The 20,702-nt window shown below is 42.2% G+C and overlaps 1 protein-coding gene across 1 annotated transcript in view; it reads left to right on the top strand.

The window, feature by feature from the left end:
- Window positions 1-17,927, top strand: part of pitpnbl (phosphatidylinositol transfer protein, beta, like) — a 43,598-nt gene extending 25,671 nt beyond the window's left edge. Inside the window, exons 10-11 of the mRNA XM_021624308.2 lie at window positions 487-609; window positions 17,138-17,927. Coding sequence (XP_021479983.1) covers window positions 487-609; window positions 17,138-17,185 — 171 coding nt within the window. The 3' untranslated portion in view covers window positions 17,186-17,927. The remainder of the gene's footprint in view (window positions 1-486; window positions 610-17,137) is intronic.
- Window positions 17,928-20,702: the final 2,775 nt, after the last annotated feature.

Here is a 20,702-nt window from a genome sequence, read left to right as displayed (position 1 = left end):
TTATGTTTGTTTTAAGAACCGTTTCACTTTACTGATCTGCTGTAAAATGCATATCCCTACCAGAGAGTGAGCCCTCAAAGATCCCAACAAAAAAATCAATTGTCCTGCATGATCTCTTTGTGGTAGTACATTCCAATTACCTTTTTTTTATATATGTAAAGCAGATTGACATGCCCTACTAGATTTAGGATTGATCAATAAGAAAATTCTAATGTGGGGCCTTGCTTGTGTAAGAAAGGTTGAGAACCCCTGCTCTCTCGACTGCTTAAAAACACATCCTCTCATTGTCTCTTCCCTTTCATCTGTACTGATTGGAAAAAAACTGGTGAAGACAATAGGGTAAAAGGTCGTCATTAGACTGGTTTGTACCTAGTCACTTTAAGATCAGTGCAGTGACAATTAGAAAAAGAGTTCCATAAGAATATATCTCTCTCACCACACTCATATCCCCTCTTCTGCCCTCCATCCCTCCCCCTCCTGGAGCAGCAAGAAAAGCGCCTCTTCACTAATTTCCATCGGCAGCTCTTCTGCTGGCTAGACCGTTGGGTGAACCTAACCATGGATGACATCCGCCGGATGGAGGAGGAGACACAGAGAGAGCTGGACCAGGTATGCATTCATAAACCCTGATATTGAATGAATATTGGGCACCATTTTCTGCCTGCTAAACAGTCCTTACTATTACCTGTACAGTCTCCAATAGTGTTCAATTTGGTGTTAATGCACTTGTGAAAAAGGAGCAGTACTATCTACTTTAGAGGAGTTATATTCATTGATACCTTTTACTCTTGTAAATGGCACATATAAAACCAGATCGAGACAAAGAGCATTGGAAATCTCACTTTAAAAATAGTTAGAATGCGTGACAAAATACATACAGTGCATTCGGAAAGTATTCAGACCCTTTGACTTTTCCCACATTTTGTTACGTAACAGCCTTATTCTGAAATTGATTAAATTGTTATTTTTTTCCATCAATCTACACACAGTACCCCAAAAACAGGTTGATATTTTTAAAAGTTTATTCAAATGGAAATATCATAATTTATGTAATTTTCAGACCCTTTACAAAGTACTTTGTTGAAGCACCTTTGACAGTGATTACAGCCTCGAGTCTGCTTGGGTATGACGCTATCAGCTTGACACGCCTGTATTTAGGGAGTTTCTCCTATTCTTCTCTGCAGATCCTCTCAAGCTCTGTCAGATTGGATGGGGAGTGTCGCTGCACAGCTATTTTCAGGTATCTCCAGAGTTGTTCGATCAGGTTCAAGTCTGGGCTCTGGCTGGGCCACTCAAGGACATTCAGAGACTTGTCCTGAAGCTTCTCCTGCGTTGTCCTGTTGGAAGGAGAACCTTCGCCCTAGTCTGAAGCAGGTTTTCATCAAGGATCTCTCTACTTTGCTCTGTTCATCTTTGCCTCAATCCTGCCTAGTGTCCCAGTACCTGCCACTGAAAAGCATCCTCAAAGCCACCACCATGCTTCACCGTAGGGATGGTGCCAGGTTTCCTCCAGACGTGACACATGGTATTCAGGCAAAAAAGTTCAATCTTGAATTCATCAGACCAGAGAATCTTGTTTCTCATGGTCTGGCAGTGGTTAGTGCGTTGAGCCAGTAAACGGAAGGTTGCTGGATCGAATCCCCAAGCTGACAAGGTAAAAATCTGTCGTTCTGCCCCAGAACAAGGCAGTTAACTCACTGTTCCCCTGGCGCCAAAGACGTGGATGTCGATTAAGGCAGGCCCCCCCCCGCTCCTCTGATTCACAGGGTTGGGTTAAATGCAGAAGACACATTTCAGTTCAGTACTTTCAGTTGGACAACTGACTAGGCATCCTCCTTTCCCTTCTTTAGGTGCCTTTTGGCAAACTCCAAGTGGCTGTCATGTGCCTTTTACTGAGGAGTGGCTTCCATGTGGCCACTCTACCATAAAGGGCTGCAGAGATTGGTTGTCTTTCTGGAAGGTTCTCTCATCTCCACAGATGAACTATGGAGCTCTGTCAGAGTGACCATCAGGTTCTTGGTCACCACCCTGACCAAGGCCCTTCTCCCCCGATTGCTTAGTTTGGCTGGGCAGCCAGCTCTGGGCAGCCAGCTCTGGGCGGCCAGCTCTAGGAGTCTTGGTGGTTCCAAACTTCTTCCTTTTAAGAACGATTGAGGCCACTATGTTCATGCAGACCTTCAATGCTGCAAACATGTTTTGGTACCCTTCCCCAGATCTGTGCCTCGAGACAATTGTGTCTTGGAGCTCTACGGACAATTCCTTCGACCGCATAGCTTGGTTTTTGCTCTGACATGCACAGTCAACTGTGGGACCTTTATATAGACAGGTGTGTGCCTTTCCAAATCATGTCCAATTATTTGAATTTACCACAGGTGGACTCCAATCAAGTTCTCATCTCAAGGATGATCAATGGAAACAGGATGCACCTGAGCTCAATCTCAAGTCTCATAGTAAAGGGTCTGAATACTTATGTAAGGCACACCTTTTATTTTTAAAACATTTGCCAAAATAAAAACGGTTCGCTTTGTCATTATGGGGTATTATGTATAGATTGAGGGGGGGGGGAAACATATTTAATTAATTTTAGAATAAGGCTATAACGTAACAAAATGTGGAGAAAGTCGAGGTGGCTGAATACTTTCCAAATGCACTGTATATATCCAAAGAGATGTCAAAAGAAAACAGCTAAAACAAACAAATGCAGATAGTTTGCTGTCATTTCAGCTGGAGAGTTTTACATCTTTGTTTGCTGTCGACAGCTTGTTAGCTAGCAAGTGACATGAATGTTAGCCAGCCTTCATTGATTGCTTCGCAACGAAAAATAATTAGCAACCAGATTTTTGTCCGGACTATTTCTTCGAGGCAAAGATGAACAGAGCAAAGTTGATGAAAACCTGCTCTAGAGCGCTCAGACCTTAGACCCGGGCGAAGGTTCACCTTCCAACAGGACAACAATCCTAAGCATACAGCCAAGACAACGCAGGGGTGTCTTTGTGACGAGTCTCTGAATGTCCTTGAGTGGCCCAGCCAGAGCCTGGACTTGAACCTGATCGACTATCTCTGGAGAGACCTGAAAATAGCTTTGCAGCAATGCTCCCCATCCAATCTGACAGAGCTTGAGAGGATCTGCAGAGGACAATGGGAGAAACTCCCCAAATACAGGTGTGCCAAGCTTGTAGCTCAAGAAGGCTCAATGCTGTAATTGCTGCTAAAGGTGCTTCAAAAAAAGTGCAGAGTAAAGGGTCTGAATACTTATGTAAATGTGATATTTCAGGATTTTTATACATTTGCAAAAATATCTAAAGTTTTTTGCTTTGTCATTATGGGGTATTGTGTGTAGATTGAGAGAAAAAACAAACAATTTAATACATTTTAGAATAAGGCTGTAATGTAACAAAATATAGAAAAAGTAAAGGGGTCTGAATACTTTATGAATGCACTTTACATATCAATGATGCTGATGCATGATTTTTCCTTGCTCAGAGAAGTTGCTGTCTTGTCAGGACACTGTTCACTCTATGGTACAAGGATAGTAGCATTTGTAAATTGCAACATTGAGGTCATAGAGGTTTATACAAACCAGTCATTGGATTTTTTGTTGTTGTTGCTTTAACCATTTTAGAGAGGGAAACTCTTTCTGGCAAATGTCAGGGTTTGATACTGCGACCGAACAGTCACATTTTGCAGCTGTTTGACTTGGCAGTGCGGCATACATTTTTTTTTATTGGTCTCAAGGGCGCCAGTGATTGATTAGATTTTTTTTTATTTATCAATTTTTAAAATGTTTTGACCTAATCACTTTTAGTTTTTGGTTCACAATTAGCTTTTTTTAATGTTTTATTGAAACCGTAATCTGCAATTGACCATCTTTCCAGAGGCATCAACGCCACTGGAATGCCCGTCTCTGTGTGCGGTGCATGTAGGGCCTATATGTCTACCACAGTGGCGGACAGTGCCGTTTAAGATGAGGGAGGATGATTTTATTTTCATGACCATGGCCTTATTCCTATTACAGCATATTGGATGACTCATTCATATTCCATTCACCCAGTTCAATGTAATAGCGATAGGTTTAGGCTACTACATTATACTTACATTTTCCCTATACCCATCATGAGGTTGCTACAACCTAGCCTATGAATGAAAGTTTAAAACGTAGGTGCACACAGTTCGAGAGACAAATTTGAGGTGACCAACTGTGACAGTCAATACCGCCTTGCATACATTTGCCTGCATCTAGCTGAAATGGGGTGTAATCATTAGTCCAACAGTTACAAACGAGTTTCTGTTGGACAAATTCAGGTATGTTTATCCCGTTTTGTTCCGTTTACTTTCTTTGGAAGAAATGTTTTTCAACAGAATCGGCAGAATGAATACACCCCTGATCACGCGTAAACAGAGTTCACTCATAACAGCCATGTTATCTTCGCTTGTGGACTTCAATGCACAACACAGCTGTATGTAACTAGGGCTGTTGCGGTGACCTTATTACCGCAACACCAGCGGTCACTGGTCATGAAGGCTGTCAAATTCCACATGACCGTTTAGTCACAGTAATTAGGCTTCTTCAAGCTTTGATGCTGCTGCTTGTCATTAGTATCCTGCCAAACTTGCTAACTGCCTGGTACTCAGCACTCTACTGTCCCTCTAATCACTCTGACATGATTAGATGCAAATGAAATTGAAAATCTAATCACTTCATGCGAGCCCATGAGGTCATGTTGCGTAACATTTCTATAGGCTATGCAATTGTGGGAGAAAACCGAGTGATGGCCGCTAAAAAAGAGGATCCCATCAGTTTTCTATAGGCTAGGCCTACTAAATGTATTTCTCAACTTTCCTAATATTAAGCAAATTTCTTATATTTCCAACAGGAGTATAGCCTACCTGGCTGCCATTGGGAAATGTATCCTCCAAACGCTATTTAAGTGCATAGATGTATTTTTTTCAAGCTGCCCCTGTTTCGATACAGGTGCATGATAAGGGTCCATTCTAAATCAAAACAAATTTCACACATATTATTTAGTTTATTTAAAGACAAAATTAAATCAAGAAAAGTCTGATGGTTGACAATATTAGCCTGTCACTTGAATTATATATTATCACTTTTGAATGATGCCCAGCATAAGAAACAATGCCTTTTTTTGTGACTAGTTCGAATCATAGTCACACACCATATGTAGCCTAGCCCATAGGCCTATATGATTTAATGGGGTTTGTATCACAACTAAAGTGGCCAAATAACTTCTTCTTAAAATTAAGCACATTAATCCACTTTACAAGGGGTGTAGAGCCTAACTGACATATATGAGCAGCATGTGAGTTTGAGGCTCTTTTGTGCCTTCTTCACCACATTGTCTGTGTGGGTGGTCCATTTCAGTTTGTCAGTGATGTGTATGCCAAGGAACTTGAAGCTTTCCACTTTCTCCACTGCGGTCCCGTTGACGTAGATGGGGGGTGCACGCTCTGCTGTTTCCTGAAGTCCACAATCATCTCCTTTTGTTGACATTGAGTGGGAGGTTGTTTTCCAGGGCCACACTCCCAGAGCCCTCACCACCTCCTTGTAGGCTGTCTCATCATCGTTGGTAATCAAGCCTACCACTGTAATGTCATCTGCAAACTTGATGATGGAGTTGGAGGCATGCTTGGCCACACAGTCATGGGTGAACAGGGAGTACAGGAGGGGGCTGAGCACGCACCCTTGTGGGGCCCAAATGGTGAGGATCAGTGGAGGTGATGTTTCCTACCTTCACCATCTGGGGGCGGCCCATCATGAAGTCCAGGACCCAGTTTTCCACAGGGCGGGATTCAGTTCCAGGGCCTCAAGCTTAATGATGAGCTTGGAGGGTACTATGGTGTTGATTGCTAAGCTATAGTCAATAAACCGCATTCTTGTCCAGATGGGATAGGGAAGTGTGCAGAGTGAGGGCGATTGCATCTATTGGGGCGATAAGCAAATTGAAGTGGCTGTAGGGTGGCAGGTAAGTTAGAGGATGTGATATGATCCTTGACTAGTCTCTCAAAGCACTTCATAATGACAGAGGTGAGTGCTACGGGGTGATAGTCATTACGTTCAGTTACAGTGCCTTGCGAAAGTATTCGACCCCCTTGAACTTTGCGACCTTTTGCCACATTTCAGGCTTCAAACATAAATATATAAAACTGTATTTTTTTGTGAAGAATCAACAACAAGTGGGACACAATCATGAAGTGGAATGACATTTATTGGATATTTCAAACTTTTTTAACAAATCAAAAACTGAAAAATTGGGCGTGCAAAATTATTCAGCCCCTTTACTTTCAGTGCAGCAAACTCTCCAGAAGTTCAGTGAGGATCTCTGAATGATCTAATGTTGACCTAAATGACTAATGATGATAAATACAATCCACCTGTGTGTAATCAAGTCTCCGTATAAATGCACCTGCACTGTGATAGTCTCAGAGGTCTGTTAAAAGCGCAGAGAGCATCATGAAGAACAAGGAACACACCAGGCAGGTCCGAGATACTGTTGTGAAGAAGTTTAAAGCCGGATTTGGATACAAAAAGATTTCCCAAGCTTTAAACATCCCAAGGAGCACTGTGCACGCGATAATATTGAAATGGAAGGAGTATCAGACCACTGCAAATCTACCAAGACCTGGCAGTCCCTCTAAACTTTCAGCTCATACAAGGAGAAGACTGATCAGAGATGCAGCCAAGAGGCCCATGATCACTCTGGATGAACTGCAGAGATCTACAGCTGAGGTGGGAGACTCTGTCCATAGGACAACAATCAGTCGTATATTGCACAAATCTGGGCTTTATGGAAGAGTGGCAAGAAGAAAGCCATTTCTTAAAGATATCCATAAAAAGTGTCGTTTAAAGTTTGCCACAAGCCACCTGGGAGACACACCAAACATGTGGAAGAAGGTGCTCTGGTCAGATGAAACCAAAATTGAACTTTTTGGCAACAATGCAAAACGTTATGTTTGGCGTAAAAGCAACACAGCTGAACACACCATCCCCACTGTCAAACATGGTGGTGGCAGCATTTTTTAAATTTATTTATTTTATTTCACCTTTATTTAACCAGGTAGGCAAGTTGAGAACAAGTTCTCGTTTACAATTGCGACCTGGCCAAGATAAAGCAAAGCAGTTCGACACATACAACGACACATGGAGTAAAACAAACATACAGTCAATAATACAGTATAAACAAGTCTATATACGATGTGAGCAAATGAGGTGAGATAAGGGAGGTAAAGGCAAAAAGGCCATGGTGGCAAAGTAAATACAATATAGCAAGTAAAACACTGGAATGGTAGATTTGCAATGGGAGAATGTGCAAAGTAGAAATAAAAATAATGGGGGAGCAAAATAAATAAATAAATTAAATACAGTAGGGAAAGAGGTAGTTGTTTGGGCTAAATTATAGGTGGGCTATGTACAGGTGCAGTAATCTGTGAGCTGCTCTGACAGTTGGTGCTTAACGCTAGTGAGGGAGATAAGTGTTTCAAGTTTCAGAGATTTTTGTAGTTCGTTCCAGTCATTGGCAGCAGAGAACTGGAAGGAGAGGCGGCCAAAGAAAGAATTGGTTTTGGGGGTGACTAGAGAGATATACCTGCTGGAGCGTGTGCTACAGGTGGGAGATGCAATGGTGACCAGCGAGCTTAGATAAGGGGGGACTTTACCTAGCAGGGTCTTGTAGATGACATGGAGCCAGTGGGTTTGGCGACGAGTATGAAGCGAGGGCCAGCCAACGAGAGCGTACAGGTCGCAATGGTGGGTAGTATATGGGGCTTTGGTGACAAAACGGATTGCACTGTGATAGACTGCATCCAATTTGTTGAGTAGGGTATTGGAGGCTATTTTGTAAATGACATCGCCAAAGTCGAGGATTGGTAGGATGGTCAGTTTTACAAGGGTATGTTTGGCAGCATGAGTGAAGCATGCTTTGTTGCGAAATAGGAAGCCAATTCTAGATTTAACTTTGGATTGGAGATGTTTGATGTGGGTCTGGAAGGAGAGTTTACAGTCTAACCAGACACCTAAGTATTTGTAGTTGTCCACGTATTCTAAGTCAGAGCCGTCCAGAGTAGTAATGTTGGACAGGCAGGTAGGTACAGGTAGCGATCGGTTGAAGAGCATGCATTTAGTTTGACTTGTATTTAAGAGCAATTGGAGGCCACGGAAGGAGAGTTGTATGGCATTGAAGCTTGCCTGGAGGGTTGTTAACACAGTGTCCAAAGAAGGGCCAGAAGTATACAGAATGGTGTCGTCTGCGTAGAGGTGGATCAGAGACTCACCAGCAGCAAGAGCGACCTCATTGATGTATACAGAGAAGAGTCGGTCCAAGAATTGAACCCTGTGGCACCCCCATAGAGACTGCCAGAGGTCCGGACAGCAGACCCTCCGATTTGACACACTGAACTCTATCAGAGAAGTAGTTGGTGAACCAGGCGAGGCAATCATTTGAGAAACCAAGGCTGTCGAGTCTGCCGATGAGGATGTGGTGATTGACAGAGTCGAAAGCCTTGGCCAGATCAATGAATACGGCTGCACAGTAATGTTTCTTATCGATGGCGGTTAAGATATCATTTAGGACCTTGAGCGTGGCTGAGGTGCACCCATGACCAGCTCTGAAACCAGATTGCATAGCAGAGAAGGTATGGTGAGATTCGAAATGGTCGGTAATCTGTTTGTTGACTTGGCTTTCGAAGACCTTAGAAAGGCATGGTAGGATAGATATAGGTCTGTAGCAGTTTGGGTCAAGAGTGTCACCCCCTTTGAAAAGGGGGATGACCGCAGCTGCTTTCCAATCTTTGGGAATCTCAGACGACACGAAAGAGAGGTTGAAAAGGCTAGTAATAGGGGTGGCAACAATTTTGGCAGATAATTTTAGAAAGAAAGGGTCCAGATTGTCTAGCCCGGCTGATTTGTAGGGGTCCAGATTTTGCAGCTCATTCAGAACATCAGCTGAGCAGATTTGGGAGAAGGAGAAATGGGGAAGGCTTGGGCGAGTTGTTGTGGGGGGTGCAGTGCTGTTGACCGGGTTAGGAGTAGCCAGGTGGAAAGCATGGCCAGCTGTAGAAAAATGCTTATTGAAATTCTCAATTATGGTGGATTTATCAGTGGTGACAGTGTTCCTATCTTCAGTGCAGTGGGCAGCTGGGAGGAGGGGTTCTTATTCTCCATGGACTTTACAGTGTCCCAGAACTTTTTTGAGTTAGTGTTGCAGGAAGCAAATTTCTGCTTGAAAAAGCTAGCCTTGGCTTTTCTAACTGCCTGTGTATAATGGTTTCTAGCTTCCCTGAACAGCTGCATATCACGGGGGCTGTTCGATGCTAATGCAGAACGCCATAGGATGTTTTTGTGTTGGTTAAGGGCAGTCAGGTCTGGGGAGAACCAAGGGCTGTATCTATTCCTGGTTCTAAATTTCTTGAATGGGGGATGTTTATTTAAGATGGTTAGGAAGGCATTTAAAAAAAATATCCAGGCATCCTCTACTGACGGGATGAGATCAATATCCTTCCAGGATCGATTAGAAAGGCCTGCTCGCTGAAGTGTTTCAGGGAGCGTTTTACAGTGATGAGTGGAGGTCGTTTGACCGCTGACCCATTACGGATGCAGGCAATGAGGCAGTGATCGCTGAGATCTTGGTTGAAAACAGCAGAGGTGTATTTAGAGGGCAAGTTGGTTAGGGTGATATCTATGAGGGTGCCCGTGTTTAAGGCTTTGGGGAGGTACCTAGTAGGTTCATTGATAATTTGTGTGAGGTTGAGGGCATCAAGTTTAGATTGTAGGATGGCTGGGGTGTTAAGCATGTTCCAGTTTAGGTCGCCTAGCAGCACAAGCTCTGAAGATAGATGGGGGGCAATCAGTTCACATATGGTGTCCAGAGCACAGCTGAGGGCAGAGGGTGGTCTATAGCAGGCGGCAACGGGGAGAGACTTGTTTTTAGAGAGGTGGATTTTTAAAAGTAGAAGTTCAAATTGTTTGGGTACAGACCTGGATAGTAGGACAGAACTCTGCAGGCTATCTTTGCAGTAGATTGCAACACCGCCCCCTTTGGCAGTTCTATCTTGTCTGAAAATGTTGTAGTTTGGAATTAAAATGTCTGAATTTTTGGTGGTCTTCCTAAGCCAGGATTCAGACACAGCTAGAACATCCGGGTTGGCAGAGTGTGCTAAAGCAGTGAATAGAACAAACTTAGGGAGGAGGCTTCTAATGTTAACATGCATGAAACCAAGGCTATTACGGTTACAGAAGTCGTCAAAAGAGAGCACCTGGGGAATAGGAGTGGAGCTAGGCACTGCAGGGCCTGGATTCACCTCTACATCGCCAGAGGAACAGAGTAGGAGTAGAATAAGGGTGCGGCTAAAAGCAATAAGAATTGGTCGTTTAGAACGTCTGGAACAGAGAGTAAAAGGAGGTTTCTGGGGGCGATAAAATAGCATCAAGGTATAATGTACAGACAAAGGTAAGGTAGGATGTGAATACAGTGGAGGTAAACCTAGGTATTGAGTGATGAAGAGAGAGATATTGTCTCTAGAAACATCATTGAAACCAGGAGATGTCATTGCATGTGTGGGTGGTGGAACTAATAGTTTGGATAAGGTATAATGAGCAGAACTAGAGGCTCTACAGTGAAATAAGCCAATAAACACTAACCAGAACAGCAATGGACAAGGCATATTGACATTAAGGAGAGGCATGCTCAGTCGAGTGATCAAAAGGGTCCAGTGAGTGGAGAGGTTGGTTGGGGGTCACGGCGAGAAATCGGTAGCAAGCTAGCATAGGAGCAAGCTAGCATAAGATGGAGGCCTGTTATTAGCCAACTCTTGCGTTCCGTCAGTAGATTAGTGGGTTTCCGTGTGGTAGAGGGGATGAATCCAAATCACACAACAACAACAAAAATAAAAACAATAGATATAGTTATAGAGGCCCAAGAAGAAAAATAAATTAAAATAAAATAAAAATTGTCCGATTGTCTATTCAGATAGCAGCCAATAAGATAGCCAACGGCTAGCAGGCCGCAGATGGGCGCCCAGGCAACGTTGCGCCGGAGGAGCCAGCCGGACAATTCCCTCGGGTAGACAACGTCGGCCGTCTAGCCGTGAAGGCCCGGTGGGGCTCCGCGTAGGCAGCAAAACGGGTCCGGATAGGTGACTGCAGCCCAGGAGTGATTGATGGAACTCTTCAGCTGGCTAGCTCCGGAACAATTGATGTTAGCTCCGGAATCGACGAAAGCCGATAGTCACACGGATAGCAGCTAGCTAGCTGCGAGATCCAGGCATGGACGTCCAGAGCCAGCAGCCGAAATCCAGGGACATGGAGAGAAAAATTGGTCCGATATGTTCCGCTCAGAGCCGCGCTGCGCTGCACCGCGCCGTACAAAACTGGCGATAGATTCTCGAGCCAAAGGACAGCCGATGACCACAAACCGTGGTCAGCTGAGTACCAACGATTAGCCAGTAAATAAGCTAACTAGCTTCTGAACTAGCCCCTGCACCAGCTTCAGAGTAGCTTCTGGACCAGCTTCTGGCTAGCTCCCGGCTAGCTTCTGGCTAATTTCTGGCTAGCCTTTCGGAGGATCACAGATCTGAGGTAAATAATACTTTTTTATATAAATATAAATTGGTGAAGCGGATTGCAGGAGAGTGTTCTGAAGATGAGTTTTTGGAAAATTAAAAATGTATGTGGAGAAAAAAAAGTTGTAAATATATATATATATATACGGGACACGACAGGACGAGGACAAAAATACGCCATCTTGGGAAACAATCCAAGCATCATGGATTGGGCCTGCTTTTCTTCAGCAGGGACAAGGAAGATGGTTAAAATTGATGGGAAGATGGATGGAGCCAAATACAGGACCATTCTGGAAGAAAACCTGATGGAGTCTGCAAAAGACCTGAGACTGGGACGGAGATTTGTCTTCCAACAAGACAATGATCCAAAACATAAAGCAAAATCTACAATGGAATGGTTCAAAAATAAACATATCCAGGTGTTAGAATGGCCAAGTCAAAGTCCAGACCTGAATCCAATCGAGAATCTGTGGAAAGAACTGAAAACTGCTGTTCACAAATGCTCTCCATCCAACCTCACTGAGCTCGAGCTGTTTTGCAAGAAGGAATGGGAAAAAATGTCAGTCTCTCGTTGTGCAAAACTGATAGAGACATACCCCAAGCAACTTACAGCTGTAATCGCAGCAAAAGGTGGCGCTACAAAGTATTAACTTAAGGGGGCTGAATAATTTTGCACGCCCAATTTTTCAGTTTTTGATTTGTTAAAAAAGTTTGAAATATCCAATAAATGTCGTTCCACTTCATGATTGTGTCCCACTTGTTGTTGATTATTCACAAAAAAATACAGTTTTATATCTTTATGTTTGAAGCCTGAAATGTGGCAAAAGGTCGCAAAGTTCAAGGGGGCCGAATACTTTCGCAAGGCACTGTACCTGTGCCTTCTTGGGTACAGGAACAATGGTGCGCATCTTGAAGTGTGAGACCAACTGTTATTTTCTTGACAATCACCGGCTGACAATTTTGTGACCGCCACAGTCCTGTATGTGACCAGGCAAAAAAACTTTCCCAAGCCAAACCTCTACACACAACAGCCTACGTCGTTGTCACCATATTAGCTAAAGTAATGTCATAGTCAGCATAGCTAATAGCAGTGGTGGATAAAGTACCCAACTGTCATACTTGAGTAAAAGTAAAGATACCTTAATAGAAAATAAGTCACCCAGTAAAATGCTACTTGAGTAAGTCTGAAAGTATTTGATTTAAAATATACCTGAGTATAAATCATTTCAAACCAGATGGCACCATTTTTATTTCTAAACAAAAAAATTGAATTGCGGAAAGCCAGGGGCACTCCAACACTGACATAATTTACACACAAAGTGTATGTTTAGAGAGTCCGCCAGATCAGAGGCAGTAGGGATGACCAGGGATGTTCGGTTGATAAGTGTGTGAATTGGACTATTTTCCTGGCCTACTAAGCATTCAAAATGTAATGAGTAATTTTGGGTGTCAAGGAAAATGTATGGTGTAAAAAGTACAATATTTTCTAAAGGAATGTAGTGAAGTAAAAGTAGTCAAAAAATATAAATAGTAAAGTACAGATACCCCCAAAAACTAAAGGAGTACTTTAAAGTGTTTTAAGTACTTTACACCACTGGCTAATATAACTCATGTGTTTGTAAACCAGCTACAATCATGCCGTAATGTTAGTGTAAACAGTTACACCGGTGGTTCCGGTGGCAATAAATTAGTAATACCAAAAGCTTACCTTGACTTGGAAGAGTGCCAGTGTTGTTGGAAAGTCATAACCATCTAGCTAAAATAGCATCCTTCTGTTTGAGAAGGGTCTTTCAGTAGGCTAAACTAGCTAGCTGCATTTGGTAACTAAGTGAGTGCTACCTTGTCCAAGACCTGTTGTTTTGGACTCTCTCTACCACACCTGCTGTCTCTAACTCTGGATGATAGGCTATGAAAAGCCAACTGATTTAATCCTGAGGTGTTGACCTGTTGCACCCTCTATAACCACTGTGATTATTATTATCTGACCCTGCTGGTATTCTATGACGTTTGAACATCTTGGCCATGTACTATTATAATCTCCACCTGGCACAGCCAGAAGAGGACTGGCCACCCCTCAGTCTGGTTCATCTCTAGGTTTCTTCCTAGGTTCCGGCCTTTCAAGGGAGTGTTTCCTAGCCACGTGCTTCTACATCTGCATTGCTTGCTGTTTGGGGTTTTAGGCTGGGTTTCTGTACAGCACTTTGTGACATCGGCTGATGTAAAAAGGGCTTTATAAATACATTTCATTGAAGAAAAAAAGACTCGTGCTTCTCCTTCATTTTGGAAGAAATTAATTTCTTCAGAACTGTTCAACTATTTTATTTTTTCCTCAGTAATCTACTCACCAAATGTTGTACACTGCAGTGCATGCTTTCATTACTAGATTAATTCTCTGATCCTTTGATTGGGTGGACAACATTTCAGTTCATGATGTAAGAGCTCTGATAGGCTGGAGGAAGTCCTCCGGAAGTTGTCATAATTACTGTGTAAGTCTATGGAAGGGGATGAGAACCATGAGCCTCCTAGGTTTTGTATTGAAGTTGATGTACCCAGAGGAGGACGGAAGCTAGCTGTCCTCCGGCTACACCATGGTACTACCCTAGAGAGTGCTGTTGAGGCTACTGTGGACTTTCTTTGCAAAATAGTGTGTTGTTATCAGGTAAACTTAATTAAACTATAAATGTCAGCTACTAGAGCGACTGAAATTAACACTTAACCTCTCTGGGATATGTGGGACTATAGCGTCCCACCTCGCCAACAGCCAGCCAAATTCAAAACAACAAAAATCTCATAATTAAAATTTGTCAAGCATACAAGTATTTTACACCATTTTAAATATACAATTCTCGTTAATCCAGCCACAGTGTCTGTTTTCAAAAAGGCTTTACAGCGAAAGCACCACAAACGATTACGTTAGGTCACAGAAAAACACAGCCATTTTTCCAGCCATAGAGAGGATTCACAAAAAGCACAGAGAATTAATCACTAACCTTTGATCTTCATCAGATGACACTCATAGGACTTCATGTTACACAATACATGTATGTTTTGTTTGCTAAAGTGCATATTTAAATAAAAAAATCTCATTTTACATTGGTTCTGTAGTTCTAAAACATGCAGTGATTGTGCAGAGAGCCACATCAATTTACAGAAATACTCATCATAAATTTTGATGAAAATACAAGTGTTATACATGGAATTAGAGATATACTTCTCCTTAATGCAACCGCTGTGTCAGGTTTTAAAAAAACGTTATGGAAAAAGCAAACCATGCAATAATCTGAGTACAGCGTTCAGACAACAAAGCAGCCAAAAAGAAAAGTTCAAAAAGTTATATTACAGGTCGTAGAAACTTGTCAAACTAAGTACAGAATCAATCTTTAGGATGTTTTTATCATAAATCTTCAATAATGTTCCAACTGGAGAATTCTATTGTCTGTAGAAAAGCAATGGAACGAGAGCTAACTCTCTCGTGACCGCGCCTCACGAGCCTGTGGCACTCTGCCAGACACCTGGCTCAATCCCCTCTCATTCTCTCCCCTTCATAGTAGAAGCCTGAAACAAAGTTCTAAAGACTGTTGACATCTATGGAAGCCTTAGGAAGTGCAATATGACCCCATTTACACTGTATATTGGAATGGCAAAGAGTTGAAAAACTACAAACCTCAGATTACCCACTTCCTGGTTGGATTTTTCTCAGGTTTTCGCCTGCCAGAGTTCTGTTATACTCACAGACATAATTCAAACAGTTTTAGACACTTCAGAGTGTTTTCTATCCAATACTACTAATAATATGCATATATTAGCATCTGGGACAGAGTAGCAGGCAGTTTACTCTGGGCACCTTATTCATCCAAGCTACTCAATACTGCCCCCCTGTCACCAAGAAGTTAACAAAGAGTTGCAGTTAGTTTCAGAATGGGTGGCAAGGAATAAGTTAGTCCTAAAATATTTCTAAAACTAAAAGCATTGTATTTGGGACAAATCATTCACTAAATAACGTGGAAATTGAGCAAGTTGAGGTGACAACTGCTTGGATTAACCCTGGATTGTAAACTGTCATGGTCAAAACATATTGACACAACAGTAGCGAAGATGGGGAGAAGTCTGTCCATAATAAAGCGCTGCTTTACCACCTTAACAGCACTATCAACAAGGCAGGTCCTACAGGCTCTAGTTTTGTCGCACCTGGGCTACTGTTGAGTTGTGTGGTCAGGTGCCACAACTCAATTAGCCCAGAACAGGGCAGCACGGCTGGCCCTTGGATTCACATAGAGCGCAAACATTAATAATATGCATTTCAATCTCTCCTGGCTCAAAGTGGAGAGATTGACTTCATCGCTACTTGTATTTGTGAGAGCTATTGACTACTGGCATACAGCTCAGACACCCATGCATACCCCACAAGACATGCCATCAGAGGTCTCTTCACAGTCCCCAAGTCCAGAACAGATTATGGGAGGCGCACAGTACTACATGGAGCCATGACTACATAGAATTCTATTCCACATCCGGTAACTGATGCAAGCAGTAGAAGCAGATAAAATACACCTTATGGAACAGCGGGGACTGTGAAACACATGCATATACACACGATAACATACACATGTACACATGGATTTTGTGTTGTAGATATGTGGTAGTGGAGTAGGGGCCTTAGGGCACACACTTAGTGTGTTGTGAAATCTGTTATGAATGTATTGTAACGTTTTTAAAATTGTATAACTGCTTTAATTTTTCCAGACCCCAGGAAGAGTAGCTGCCTTGGCAGCAGCTAATGGGGTTCCAGAATAAATACAAATGGCTTTACAGATTCCGCAATATAATTAAGTGAATTTCCGATTGAGCCGACATATGCAGCATTTACCATGAATGCAGTCTCCTCTAAAGCAGGAACTTTGACATTTTTAAAGGCAATCACACTGTAAAGATATGCAATGTGGATTGAATAGAGTCGTAAGTGTCTTGCTCAAGGGCACAGCGACACGTGATATCATCTAGGATTTGATACCAATAACCCCCTGGTTAACAGCTCACTTCCTGACTGATTTTTCCCATCGGACCTGGGATTAGAACTGGCAACCCTCCTGTTGCTGGCTTGCATCTCTAACCACTATGCTACTGTGCTTGCCACCTTGGAAGGCTACCTTACGAGCATGTGTAGTCAGGCCAGGCAGTCCACAGCACAGGATCGGCAGCACAACCAGGTGGACTGGGGACAGGCACAGCCAGCAATCATCGAGCCAGGGTGTCCTCAGCTGCCGTCCTACGGTCTCAGGCCCTCCGGAAGGGGAGACAGAGAGAGAAAAGATTACTGGGAGCATGCTTACGATCACACGGCACACCGGATACGACAAATTGACCCTAGCCCCTCTCAACATACTGTATAAGCTATTGTTGTAGTTGTCATACACGACTGTACACTAAATGTGTTTTGCTATGGCCTAAAATCATATTTTAACAAAAAATGTATGTTGCTTCGTGGAATGTCTGAAAAATGTGTGATTGGATGCATTTTTACATGTTGCAGGGATATAATGTATGGTTTTTACTCTGCTTTTTTCAGATGCGGAATGAGGGATCTGTCAGAGGAATGAAAGCAGGAGAAGACTAGACAGAGGGAGGGAGAAAGAGATTGGATGGAAGAGAGGGGATATGGGGCTATGTTCAATCAACCATTATTTGACCTTCAGTCCCCCCATGGCCATTCACAGCGTGCCACATCACCGAGTCCTTCCACACATGAAACTGTCATCCAAGAAGTGTCTATGTGTACGTGAGAGTGCATGGTTTCTATGAGAGAATGTGTATGAGTGTGTATCTTTGTCATAGTTTTTGTCCTTGCTTTTCCGTTGGCTCTTAACCTCATTATTTGCTGGCAAAATTCATTGTTTTTTACTGAAAAATGTTACACGATATCAACCTTTTTATAATAAGTATTATTACTCTCACTGTTTTTTATTCATTTTGAACCATTAGCTCATGACTATGCCAGTGAATCCCATAAAAAATCACCCCCACTATTAAGTCTGTGGTGCATTTCTCCTATTTACACATGTATCTAAATTATGATGATAACCATTCACTTATTTTAATTCAAATGTATGCTACTTCAAGTCTCAGTGGTAGCTTCAGATTGAAGAGAACCTGTGAGATAGTCACCATTTTAATGCAGACCTATGAAAGTTTTGAGATGATTGAGTGGATGACATGTCTTTTAAACTTGAGTGTAACCAGTGGAACCCCTCCCGCCTCTGCCCAGACCACGCTTCCAAAGAGTTGGGTTGGCTAGGGAACTTTTGGAGAGTTGAGTCTGATTTACAATAATAATAAAGACTAATATTGACTATCATGAAGCACGGGCTACTGTAGATATGTTGGAAATACCATCTTTTTCAGTCTGTTTTGACATTTTGAATTTCACTTCTGGTCTGCTTGTTTTTCTTGCCAAAATATTCCCAGGGTCCTGGGATTAAAGCAATTTATGCTTTGCAGCTAATGCCTTCTATTTCATCGATTGGATATAGCAAACATATATTCAGTAGTACTGATGTGTTGCTATTGTAGAATGTGATACCACTGTATTTGTGTAGAACTGATAGCTAAGAAAAAAGTTTCAGAGGAATTAATACAGTATGTTAGGTGTCAACATAGGTCAAATGGGACAATGTTAATGTTTTACAGACACTACTCGCTCGCTTTGCTTCTGTAGAGCATGACACCGATATCTAATCAGAGCCAAGTAAGCTGCGTTAACTTGAACAAAGCGCTCTGTGTTAAATTGTTTCCATTAATACCTTTAATGCGTTTAAATGCCAAGCATGCCCCAGCAGTCTGTGGAAAACTTTACTGGGGTGGCACTTTCATAGGGACAAGAGGGGCTTTGCCACACTTCGGACTAGATTCACATAATAGTGCGATAATTATGATTTCCGATTGAGCCGATGTATGCAACATTTGCCTTGAATGCAGTCTCTGCACATGTGACCTTTAAATTTCGCCATCTGAATTGATTCTAGGCCTTGATTAATCTACAAAATGGACTGACAAATGTAAAGGCTTTTAATAAACGATCTCGACTTTGGATTTAACATAGTATTGTAACCAAATTGTGAAAAGGTAAGTCATCTCTTGGTACTGTTTTCCCGACCAAATTTTGGGGATCTTCATTTTGATAAGATAAAAAAGTATACACTATGGATAACTGGGGGCTGCATCAACATTTTAAACATTGTTCAGGTTGGAACCCAGCTGAAGTGGTCTAACCCAGCCCAAACTCGGTCCTCCCCCCCTGGTGCACATTTAGTTTTTTTTCCCACCACTAACTACAAAACTGATTCAAATGACTCCAAGATTTGATTATTTAAATCAACTGTAGTACTGTGACCAAAACGTGCACGGGGGGCAGAACTGAGTTTGGGAAACCCTGGTTTAAGGAACCAGTCAATTTTAATTTACAGAAATTGTTACCTGGAGGAAAATTGGGCAGGGTCATGCTTTTTCAATTTCATTCAGGGGGAGGGTTTTGGTATTTATTATGTTTTTGTCCAGGCCATGGCTGTTCGATCAGTCCCTCTTTGTGCTTGGCGTGTGGAGTATCTGGCAAATCAAATAGCGCTTGTACTGATGATATAGGGAGCTAGTGCGCAAGAAGAACTGTGGTAGAAATGCAGCAATTCAAGTTATGTGCATTCAAAACAAGTGGGGACATTGGTTAAAAAAAAATGTGCGCAACTGCGAAAATCATTTTGAATGGTCATCCAACTTGGAATTCAAAGTCGGAAACTCAGGCATCTTTCTCGAGCTTCGACTTTCTGACCTGAATTTCACTGACATGACTCCGTCCTGAAGTATATATTTTTGTAATTGTTTTGTCTTAAACCATTTTTTTGTGTGATTTTTATCACAACAACCAGCATGGCCTTAAACAATTACGCAAGGACCACAGCTCGGGAAAAAAGTTCCATGGAATGTTGGAAAAAAGTGAATGTATTCAATCAGGTGTTGGAGGAGTTACCGAATGAGGACAACAGTCCATGTGGATGGCTGGACTATGTGTAGACTATGCCTACGAGTTGTTCTCCGTTTTCAAGCGATATGTTTATCCTAGGCTGCAGGCATGTAATTTCATATCAATCAGATTAAAAAATATATTTCACTGTGTAAATTCTAGGCCTATAAGCTATTTATCGCAGTATTATTTCTAATAATTCCTCTAGCTCTTATAGATAGAATAGTTTGTACACTTTTCAAGCATTGTATTTGCTACTACAGTCTACTGAATGTAAAATACAGAAACCAAAATAACTGGCATAGCCTATTCATTACGACGATTCTGTTGCAGAATCGAAAGTGAGGGGTTCCTCTCGGGGATGATTCATGTTCAGAATGTTCAGAAAATACTCAAAAATGTCCGGAGAAATTATAGATAGCGCCGCAAGATAACATAAATAGACATCATAAACTTTGACTAAATATACATGTTCTACATATAGTTAGAAAGATACACTGCTTCTTAATGCAATCGCTTTGTCACATTTATTTTTAACGTTACAGAAATCGCTCACTATTCAATAATCTGAGACGGCGCTCAGACATAAGTAATATTTCTCCGCTATGTTGGAGTCAACAGAAACACAAAATTACAACATAAATATTCCCTTTGATGGTCTTCGTTCAGAATGTAGTGGAAGGGGTCATACTTACCCAAAACATTGTTTGGTTTCAAGTCGTGTCTTTGTATTAGCATCTGCTAGCAGTATCAGCTGAAATGCACCCATAATTACATATTATATGTCGACTAAACTGGTCAAACTAAGTGTAGAATCAAGCTTTAGGATGTTCTAAACGTACAAAACAATTCTCAATTCAACCGGTCATTGTTACTTCTTCTCAGGTGAGCTGGAACAAAGGAATGACTGTGACCAATTCGCGCCCTAACGCACAGGTATTTTCTCGCGACACGCACTCAATTCACTCCCAAAGGGTCAAAACTCACGGGATTTGAACAATTAAACGCTGTACTGAATGAGGACATCTAGTGGAAGACATAGAAAGTGTCCCCAGATCCATAGCTGGTTGGGAAGGGTGGGGGCGATGGCGTCAAAGTTGCCCCAACTTTCATGATCCCA

This window comes from Oncorhynchus mykiss, chromosome 12 (genome assembly GCF_013265735.2).
Source record: "Oncorhynchus mykiss isolate Arlee chromosome 12, USDA_OmykA_1.1, whole genome shotgun sequence".
NCBI lineage: Eukaryota > Metazoa > Chordata > Actinopteri > Salmoniformes > Salmonidae > Oncorhynchus > Oncorhynchus mykiss.
The sequence above is the reverse complement of the archived record's forward strand: the minus strand, read 5'-3'. Positions and strand labels throughout refer to the sequence as shown.